Source organism: Pundamilia nyererei, unplaced genomic scaffold (assembly GCF_000239375.1).
Source record: "Pundamilia nyererei isolate P.nyererei 1_Seehausen unplaced genomic scaffold, PunNye1.0 scaffold00360, whole genome shotgun sequence".
In the NCBI taxonomy this organism is placed as follows: domain Eukaryota; kingdom Metazoa; phylum Chordata; class Actinopteri; order Cichliformes; family Cichlidae; genus Pundamilia; species Pundamilia nyererei.
The window spans coordinates 81,409-92,780 of record NW_005187761.1 but is presented as its reverse complement, the minus strand read 5'-3'; the positions used below and the strand labels follow the sequence as shown (position 1 = coordinate 92,780).

At 39.4% G+C, this 11,372-nt stretch overlaps 1 protein-coding gene across 1 annotated transcript in view; it reads left to right on the top strand.

The window, feature by feature from the left end:
* Nucleotides 1-1,868: 1,868 nt before the first annotated feature.
* mapk8ip1b (mitogen-activated protein kinase 8 interacting protein 1b) overlaps nt 1,869-11,372 on the top strand; it is a 53,987-nt gene continuing 44,483 nt past the window's right edge. The window contains exon 1 of the mRNA XM_005752434.1: nt 1,869-2,029. Within this exon, the coding sequence (XP_005752491.1) occupies nt 1,953-2,029 (77 nt within the window). The 5' untranslated portion in view covers nt 1,869-1,952. The remainder of the gene's footprint in view (nt 2,030-11,372) is intronic.

The window sequence follows — 11,372 nt, the reverse complement described above, 5'->3', positions numbered from 1 at the left end:
TTTTTCTAAGGTTTTATGGACTGATGAAATGAGAGTGAGTCTTGATGGGCCAGATGGATGGGCCTGTGGCTGGATTGGTAAAGGGCAGAGAGCTCCAGTCCGACTCAGCTTGTTTCTGATTTTTATGAGGCGAAAGTGGTGTGTAAGTCTTCTGATGTACTAGCAATGGTCAAAATTCCAATGTTCCGTGCCCTCAGACTTTTACCATTAGCATCGGTGCTAAAACAAATTACTGTTAGCTTGTAACAGATAGCACACAGAACTAGAATTAACTTGTTTTTCTCCTCCCCCTGTTTTATTATGTATTTTCATCTGGTTATTGTTTATATCTCTTTATTTTTTACAGTGTGAAGGAGGAAAAATTAGTTTGCCAGGGAGGCCATACACGACGAACGGAATTCATTTTTCCAAAAGGTAAATTGATGTCTTCTTTATTCTGTAAAATAAAGGGGAAAATACAACAACAACATGTGCATTGTTTATATTGTTATTAATCACCACTGTGTTTTCTCTAAAGCTGCCACTTCGCAGTGATGACTGATGAGAATGACGTCAAAGAAGACAAACACAGCATCACAACCTCTTAAGCAATATGTTTAGTGGCAAAATGTTTTTTGTGCTAGCCAATTTTATCTTCTTTTTTAGTGACTGGTATGAGTATTATTTGGAAAAGTGTCACCAAGTATTACGTTCAGGGCTGAGGCTGATTTTGTAATAAATGTTTTGTAATAGATGTATTTAAAAATACTCCAGAAGACTACTTGCATTTCTATTTTTGATATGCAGCGTTTCAGTGTTTATGTGTACAATGACAGCCTCTGCTGGCTCTTGAAGACTGTCAGCTATGTTTTTCTTTGTGAAGGCAAGTTGTAGACCTTACAGTGTTACATGAAAATTTACAACTGCTGCATGTAAAACATTTAAGCTGATCTTTAATAATATGATAGTCCAAATCAATCCGGTCATCTGCAAACTCCTAAAATAGGCTTGCTACCCCTGTATTTCTCTAGTTTTTCATCAGTTCCTCAAAACTCTCTTCTACGTGCTGGCTCATGCTGCCTTCAGGGTCTACTCGTAAATGTCAAGAAGAATGTCATGAAGAATGGTTAATTGTTAAACCCCTGTAGTCAAAAGAAATGACATGTTATTAATTACATAAACTGTCGCTGTCATATAAAAAATACATGTCAGATTATCATATATTTTTGTAGTCTTTTTTGTAGCCACTCATGCCTGTATGAAAAAAAAGTCCTCACAGCAAACTGAACTGTGTAGTCTGAGTTAAATCCAGATAGAACAGAACCCAGTGAGTTAATGTCCTATAAGTCATATAGCAGTAATTTTCTCTTCTCTTCTGTCTAAAGACGGAAATCGACTGTCTGAAGTCTATTTTTGTGTCTTCTGTTTTGGAAATAACCTGCTTAAATGTAAATCTGACACTTGTTCAAGTGAAGAATGAGGTAATCGATTTGATCAACTTCTGGACGTACACAACTAACATGTTTTTCAGAAATATTTATGCAAATGCTTAAGACCCTCCTGAAGTTCTAAATTTAGGTGATGTTTTTAGGAAATTACATCTCAGCTATGTAACTCTGTTTAAAAACGAGAGGGACAGAATTATAAGACCATGGCACCTTGGTCAACATTCACTTTAACGTTGTGCTGAGCAGCTATAGAAGTCTACATAAAGTATGTATGTATATATATATATATATATATAATTTAATGAAGGAAAACACAAACTGGATAATTTTACAGGGCGAATAATTTCCAAATACATCAAAATCTTTGGGCGTTACCAGTTTTGATTATTCTTGCCCCACTTTAGGTAGTTACTATGTTTCCCACAGTCTTCGAAGGCAGCATCCTATCGCGGCATCGCCGGACCTCTCTCAGGTGTCTTTCCCGGGCAGCTGCACGGCGGAACGGAGAAATGAGAAAGGGGCAGCATGGCGGACAGGGAGAAGAGGAAAGCTACCCCGCCGTCTGGCCGCAACATCCAGGTGAAGTCCCCGGCCAGTTTCAGGTAGGTCCCGGCGGACACAGGGTTGGAGGGAGGGAGCGACCGAGCTGCCAGCCTGCCCACCAGGCTGGAGGCTGTGAATGAGGGATGAACCACTGCGGTTTTGCATATCCGAAGGTGCTGATGCTGGCTGGTTGGAGCCGCTGCAGCAGCAACAGTGTCTGTCTCTGCGGAGCTTTCCAGCGTTCCGACTTGCAGTGTGTTGTTGAGTCGCATGTTTTGTGCTTGGGCGTGTCTGCTCCCGGTGGACAGACACGAGCGATGAGCTCCCTGCTGCAAATATGCCCTACTTTCTGCTAGTCTGCTTCAAAATCCTCACAGTACAAGGATACTTGGTCGTAGTGCATGTTTAATACATATTTTTTTCCTTTGCTTTGGTACTCCTTTACGACGCAGTCCAAGTCTCCATCATACGTTTGCATCATTTTGAGCTTGATTTGCTGCTAAAACTCTTGATTCGACAAACCCGGCACTGATTTAGTGTCATATTTTCGGATTTTAACAATACAGACAAGGAGTAAAGCATATGCCTCCAAAAGAATATTTAAGGGACTGATTGTGTTGATGATTTTATGGAAATGTTATCAGAGCCATACGTCATCATAAGCTGACTTTTGTGGTTTAACAGTAAGTAAACTTTGATATTAAGTGGAAAGACTTTAAAACATTATTGAATCATTCTTCCTGAATTATTATTCTTATACCAGCTTAAAAATAAAACACCAAAAAGACAGAACAAAAAAAGAAAACAAGTACACTATTTGTCCCAATTACTCACTTTTACAATGCATAGATTTGCCACACAGTCAGACTGATTTTGAATAGCCTAATGTACTCAGTAAACAAAATATTCAGTAAAATAAATACATCCTTACAATAATAATTTAGATTTTGGTTTTGCTCCTTGGGTTGATTTTCAGACTGAAAAAAGCAGTCTGGGGAATCTTTGTGCTCTACAAATGGACATGTAGATATCAGCTGTTTAAAAACGGTAGGTCAGGTGACCAGTCAGAGGGATTCAACCTGTAGAGCTGAGCACTGCAAGAGATTAGCTCCACGCTGATGTCTGCTCTCACATGCTGAGTGCCTCACACACTTGGAGACGATTGCAGCTCTGCTTTAAGAGAAGCTGTGGCATTACCTCAGGGTGATTATTGTGAGGATGGAGGCCTGTGATCAATATTCTCTAGTGAGACAACAACACACACACACACACACACACATTCCTGCAAACACCCAGCCTCTGGCCCAGTCTGTCCTTGTCTCATTAGCTGAGCTGAAAACAACCACCAAACATCTTTGTTCAGGATTTGATCTGTTATTGGGGATTGAATGCTGCTGATTGGTATTTGGGAAATGTGACTGACTAGAGGAAAGAAGCCAGATAATCCAAAATCTCGGGGGCTGGCCCAGTCCCAGAGCAGCCATATGTTGTCATGTTTTTCTCTCTCACCTCCCTGCCTGTGCACGCTACAGTGAAATCCTATGTCTCAGCCCAAGCCACTGCAGTTAAGAGACCAGCTCTTTGTGTTGGAGATGTTCAGTAAGTGAGACACATAAACGCCTCACCTTTATTTCTGGTGTTTTAGTGGCGCATTAGGATTTGTGGCATGAATCTGAGTGCAACTAAATTATGTATTAGTCATAAAGAACTGGGTTATACAGAAAGGATGCAATAAAGACACCCATTCGATTTTTATGCAAGTCAGATAAATGGCCTGTATTTGTATAGCGCTTTACTTTGTCCCTATGGACCCCAAAGCCCTTTACACTACATTCAGTCATCCACCCATTCACACACTGGTGATGTCAAGCTATATTGTAGCCACAGCTGCCCCGGGGCAGACTGACAGAGGTGAGGCTGCCAGACACTGGTGCCACTGGGCCTCTGACCACCACCATTAGGCAACGGGTGAAGTGTCTTGCCCAAGGACAGACCGACCGAGACTATCGGAGCCAGGGCTCGAACCGGCAACCTTCTAATTACAAGATGAACTGCCAACTCTTGAGCCACACAAAGTCAGATAGCCGCACAAAATCATTCTGTATAACAATAGATTTCTAGTAAAGGTTCTAGGTTTGTAATCCAAAATGTACAGCAGGTAAAATTCTTTTTGCCAAAATCATTTATTTCTATTGGTTTATCAGTATGCAAATTGTGTCTTCTGCTTTACTGAAAAGTTTGTTCTCACTGGGTGTACCCTGGATGACTCATCTTACCGCTAAGGATGGAAACTGAGTTCCCAGTAGTTCAGTTCCTTGGAATTGTTAGTCTGCTTTCCTATCGATTCTGCTTATTGGTTCCACTTCAGTTGGTGTCCTGGAGGAGGAAAGTAGCGGTGCAGTCTACAGCATGAATATAGACATAACTTTTATTTTTATTGCACAAAAGGACGAGAGCACAATGGTAAAGTGCAAACTGCATACAGGACAGAAACCTTGTGCTGCTAAAAGAACTTCAGCTCTTTGCAATTATCTGCACAGATAGCATGCTAAGCTAGCCAAGAACCCAGTGTGATGTTAAAGCTGAGTGTAGAGCCCAGCCCAACAGTCAGACCCTGAACTTCAACAGGCAACAAATTGATGAGCAGTCAGGCTCTAGCATTTTTCTCCCTGTTCATGTTTCTAAAGTAGAATCACTGTGGCGATCGCATTAAAGTCTCTCTGTGCTAGTTTTCATCTTTTTGCTTTGTGTTGTCAACTTTGTGTTCATACCTTAATACTGAAAGAAACGTCATGAGTGTGTCCTCATTAGAATAGGGGTTTGTGTTGGTATGTTGGCCTGTAGCCTATAGGTTTTTATTGTTAACTGGTAAATTATGAGACAATGATTTTTCATGTCATTTTACAGAGAATAGTGAAAGTAACATAATGAGTAGTAATACATCTTTTGACTTTTAAGTAATGACCCCAACACTAATCAGAGCCTCCAGCATGCACAAACATTTGACCGCACAGCATACAGTTATTTCCCACAAATGTGATGTCTTTGATGTGTTGGCTGCTGGTGGTGACTCTCAACCCAATGACAATTGACAGGAGAATCGATAAGGACACTAATCGATAAGTGATCTTGATAATGGAAATCTGAATCTCTAAATTTATATCAGTTATTATCTAGTAAGAGTTTTACAACTCATGATGTGGTTGTTATAAACACTGTGCACTATAACAACAACGAAACGTTTTCCTGTTAGGCAGCTTTGGTAGAACGTGTGTAAACTGTGGCATGTGGTGTTAATGATATTCAAGCTGACAATGAGCCGTGACAGCAGAGTTAAAAAAATAGTCTAAAGTGATGTTGAATTCTGCATTTGAACATCCTTTTTATGTTCATCCTGGAGATGAAGAGAAACTGTTGAAATGTTCGGGAAACCGGCAGTCATATTGTAACTGATATTAAGCAAAGGACAGCAAAATGCTGCACAATGTAGTCTACAAAAAAAGGAAAACTAAAAAACTTATAAAGGCTGCATAAAATAATTAGACCTTTCAACTAGTCATCCCCAAACAGAATTTAATCTTCAGCTATCCTGTAATATTTAATGTGAAATTAGGTGTTCAGGAAGTCTCAAACCTGGATTGTATTTTTTCATTTTAGAGGGAGTGGTGTGGTGAGGGCTGGGCTATACATTTATGTGAACTTCTGTTTTAAAATTACTTGCCATGCATTATTCACATAACTCACTTGTGGCACAAGAGGGCGTAGTGGGAAATCTGTATCTGTGCAAGTGTGCGTAGTTCAGCATAATTAAGAAGATATGAAGCAGAACGACAGTATAGGATTGCAGACTACTCTAGGGTGCTTTAAGGGAAAAACTCATTAGACATCAGACAGCTGAGATCCCTGTTGATGGATCAGGTAATGCCTGTCTTTCTCAACAGGTGCAAGTTAAGTGTAATCACTTGTTAGAGTTATAAAATAGCTTTCTGTAAATAGGGTTTGAGAGTTCTAGTAAGTTATTTGATTGGTTTATCATACAGTAGCATTAATTTGATTTGGTTAACTTGTCTAAGCTGGAACTTTCACTCTGTTAGCAACAACTGGAGCTGAAATAAAGCTATTGTCATCACCCCGTTGAACGGGTGGACAAGGCGGGTGGAGTGGACATCTAAGTTTGTGAATGTAATAAGTCAACAACAAAGATACGTAGGATTTTCAAATTGATGCCATAGGTGCATCTACTAAAAACCTTGGATAAGTTTGAATGTCAGTGATCTTGACCTCATGGTCAGAGTATGCTTTCTGAAAATCTTGTGAATGCAAAAACTTGAAAACGGGACTACGTAAGATTTTGAAATTGGCAACTCAGGTGTGTTGCCAGTTGCCAGTAGTTTTTGTTATGTATTTCATTAAACTGGCTGTCATTTCCAATATTGCTCATAAAAGTTTCCACCTGAAGGGCACGGAAAATACCTTTGTAGGTCATCATTCATCTGTTTTGTATTTAAAGAACATAAGTAGAAGGCAGCTGGAGTTTGTTCTAGGGATGTCATGATACCAGAAATTTAGAAGTTGGTACCAGTAGGATTATACGAGTCTCCATGCCCAATTCATTACCAAACCACAATTATTATCCTATGTACTGTACTTAAACAGACTCCTTTATTAAAAGGTATTTTAAAACACTGACATACTGGCATAATTTTAACTTAAAATGTTAACATTAAAATTTGCTCACAAAACACAGATTGAAATGTTAGGGTGGTTGTCGAATAGTCTAGTAACGTTACAGCAAGGATTGTAACCTGTGGAAGAAACAGATTTCACAACAGTATTGCCAGCTATGATAACATATATTTCAGGATTAAGTAAGAAGGATAATACTTTGAATGATGTTAGCATAAACTGAAGGAAAAGTCTTTACACATGATTATGTTTAAAATAATTAGGGATGTTTCCCTCAGAATTAGATTGTATTTGTGGCAGCGAGGCAGATCATGTGTGCACATATTTTAAATGTTGTTGAGCACACTCACAAATTTCATGAATTATTAAATAATAGCATATAAACAAACCACATTATAAATAATAAAGAAATAATCAACTGCCTCGCTAATAAGTTTCCAATCCGTTGAATGAACTCCACAGGTATTTGCCTGTTCTGCTCTAAAGCCGTAGTGAGATAAAGTGGCGAGAGCTTTTCTCGTTCCTCAGGCTCTGGTTAGATATGCCTTTCCAGCTCACTGTAGATCATGTTTACTCAGATTTACTATGCCAAGGAGGACCCTAGCTGGCTAGCAGTTTGTGAAATTTCAAATACAATTACTGATGCTCTTTCATGGTCGAAAGGATGCATTGTGCAGTTGGTTAAAAAGGTTGATCCAAATTCAGCATCCATAATAGAAAATATTTTTCAATTTTAATATGTGACAATAATGCAAAAGCAGAAGAGTTACATCATTAAGTTACTTTAACTGCAGCGTTAAGCAGTCATATTATATTTTTACTTAACCCTTAAGGACCCACAGTGACACTGGTGTCACCGCCCCTTTACACTTAGAGAAAAACTATTTATAATGGTTTAACTTTGACTTTTAACTAATAAAGTCCCTAAGTGACGTCTACTGCACAAACTAGTTCAGTCATGTGACAAGTGAGGCACTCTGGGTGTTCAAGACACCATTTTCAAAGTCTTGGTCCACCTGGTTAGCTAATGAGACCACTATGCTAATTTTAAAAACTTTCTTTTCGTTCTGCAAAGGTAAGCTTTTACTCATTCAGCAATTCTAAACTTTAGATAAGATGTCATAGGTCATTTGTAACCTAGTTTGGTGATATTTCTGAAACAATTGGATCTAGAATCAGTTTGTTAAATATCGCTGTGACAAATATGTCACATCGGGCATTAAACTCCAAATTTTCTTAAAAAAAATGTTGTGACATATTTGTCACAAAAAGACAAAAACTGATGATTTGCTTAGTCAGTTTAGCTCATTCAGTTATTTTAAGTAAACGTATTCTTTGTTGTTAATTCTCAGTCATATTTAACTAAATTCAAGCATAACTAATTTATTAAATTACCTAAATTTGTCATGGAACTTTACTTTAGATTTGTCGAGGCGTTTTTCAATTACCCCCCATTTTTTTTGTCATTTTCACCGTTTGGTAGAATGGATAAAAAGAAAAAATATAGTGTTCAAGATGCGCTCGAGTTTATCACTGCAGAGGAGAGTGAGTATGAGGGATGTGAAAGATTCTGAAGACCCTAATTACATCCCCCACAAAGACGTGGAGAGTGATGAATCAAGTGAATCCAGTGATTCAGACAGTTGTGATTCAAGTGATTTAGAGACAGAGCCACAGCCATATGGACACTGGGCAGCCCAAGGCAGCTATCAAAGGACGAAAATTCTCCTGGAGAAAGAAAACGTTCGAAACCCCTGAGACCACATTCAAGGGACCCTGTGCCAAACCTCCAGATGAGATCCACACTCCACTGGAGTACTTCAAAAACTTCATCACAGATGATATGCTGCTGTTGTTAATGGAACAAACAAATTTATACAGTGTACAAAAATCCAACCATCTGAGAAATGTAAATACCACTGTTAAAGAACTAGAAATACTCATTGGTGAGGATGGGTCTATGCCAAATGCCTGGAAATCGAGCATACTGGGAAAATGACACCAGGTGTCCTATAGTAGCAGATAACATGTCCCGCAACCGATTTCAAACCCTGTTGGGATCTCTACATTTCACTGACAATACAGATTTATTACACAGAGATGCAGAAGACAAGTGCTGGAAGATCCGTCCATGGCTTGAAATGTTTCGCAAACAATGCCTGGATATCGTCCCAGAGGAGTACAACTCTGTTGATGAGCAAATGGTACCCTTCAAGGGGACACACAGCCCAAGAAGGCAGTATGTGAAGGGAAAGCCCTGGGGATTGAAAATCTGGGCCCAGTGCTCATCCTCTGGTATGCTCCATGATTTTGTTGTTTATCAAGGTGGTACTGGGAAGAAGACTTTAGTTGGGATTGGAGGAGATGTTGTGGTGAAGTTGTGTGAAACTCTGCCAGCTGAGCAAAACTACAAAGATTTGCTGATAACTTCTTCTCCTCAGCCCCACTTGTGCTCACACTTCTTCAGCGACAGATCTGCTTTGTAGGAACACTTCGTGGAAATCGCTTAGCAGGTTGTCAGCTTGAAGATGAAAAAAAGTCTTGCCCAGAGAGGCAGAGGATCTGTTGATGCCAGGGTGACTAAGGAGGAGAGCATGGTTATTGTGAAGTGGTATGACAACAAATCTGTTACCCTCATCTCATCCTATTGTGCAACTGAGCCTCAAGATACAGTCCGTCGCTGGAGCAAATCGGGCAAGGCATTTGTTGAGGTCAAAAGGCCACACATTGTGGAGTACAACACATTCATGGGGGGTATTGACCTGCTTGACGCCTGCATTGCAAGGTACAAGTACCACATGAAGTCACGGAGGTGGTATCTCCACCTGTTCTAGCAAACCACCATGCTCGGTGTTGTCAATGCATGGTTGATTTACCGTCGTGACTGCAAGCTACTTGGTGTCCCAAAAGCCACTGAAAGAAAGAAGCTTCCAGGCAGAAGTTGCCACAAGCCTGATCCTTTGGAAATCACACAGGGGGCGCACATCACAGAACAGAATTCTGTTTTTAAAAGCAAGAAAGTGTTTACAGAATTACTTTCTAAATATGGAACAAATATACCGTGTATGCCCAATGTGACGCACATGTGACATTTCAGATCTGGGGCAGTGGGTGGAGCTATTACAAAAAAACCTTCAGAAATGTGTTATATATGATTCATTTGATATAACTTACAACCCCCGTAATTTTCATGAAAGTAGAAATAGGTCTGGGTTCTTAAGGGTTAAAATTAACATTGACAACAGTACTTTTATGCTTACATTTGACTTATGCTGTGTCGTAGTAGTAGTAGTAGTATTTGTTTATTGTCATTGTCAAGAACAATGAAATTGCGTTTGGGGCTTCCATACACCCAAAAAAAAAGAAGAAAATAATAAATACCCCTTAAAACCCAAGTGTACATATTTAACCCAGTGTGACTCCAATGCAATAGACAATCCTTAGCAATAACATGAGAACATGACAAGTAATGTTGGTAGAAATTCAGACAAAGACCTGAGAAACATGACAAAGTACAACAATGCAACCCATTCAATATTATTGTACTGTGAGATATGATATCAGATATGATAGTTATCTATTTAAGAAAGAGGGGGGGGGGCAGGAGGGGGAAGAGAATAAAGATATGATGCACCAATGCTGTGTCACTACTGTTACTATAATGCTGCTGCTGCCACCTTGTTTCAGTAGATTTACATTTCAAATTAGGTAGTGTGTCATCAGGGACACTAGCTCTCTGGTAAAGAAAATTGAAAAAGGCCCTTCATTTCTCTTGTAAATGTTGCTGCAAACATCAGTTAAATGTTGTTCAGGATTTTTTCTAGTTTTTTCTTGAATCATTGTGATTTAATTTGGAGGTTATATTGCCCACCCATACTCTTGCATTTTGCATGACTTATGTCCCGAGGAATCAGAACTCGTAGGCACATCTTTCCATTTTTTCCCCAAATTACTTAAAAATCAAAAGTTTATCAGTAATCTCTTAATTATAAATCCACAAAAGTGTTTGAGTCATTTATCCATTGACCCTCTTTCTCTACTTTCACCTTTTCATTTGCAGCTTTAATGTTGGTTGATTTGAATTTCACCTGTAGTAGGAGCTAGTGGACAGTAATTGCCCTGCTTGCTGTTCCCAGTGGATGATCATTTACTGCTGTGTCTCATTTCTGCTAACAATGCATGTTTGACTTGACAGCACTCCGTTCTGTTTATACAGTACAGGATCCTCTCTCGCTCTTCTTTTTCTGTCACTCTCTCTCTCTCTTTAAAAGCAAGTACAGCACAAGTAAAACCTAATTTAGGAGTTACAGTTATATTTAGAGAAAGATAAGTTGCTAACGTTCCCTTAGTTTTTCTAAAAGATCCCTGCTTCGCTTGTGACATCTGGTTTCACCAAGATGGTGAAAGAATTATGACAAGGTGTCTGTTTTACCTATGGTAGGTCTTGATGCATTTTCAATCATCCAGGAAAGAAAACCTCCAAAAGTTGATTCTTTTCATCTGGACGTAGCATTTGGGAGAAACGTTTCAGCACTCATCCAAGTGACTTCTTGAGTCTCAGCTGACTGCAGGTTTCCCCAATCTTATAAACAGTACATTCGCATAATGACTGAAACCAGCCCACTGAGGAACAATGGGCTGGGAGGTCAGTTCCTTAATCTTAATTATGCAAATTCTCATGACCATTGATCAACAACCACTGACCAAAACCCACTG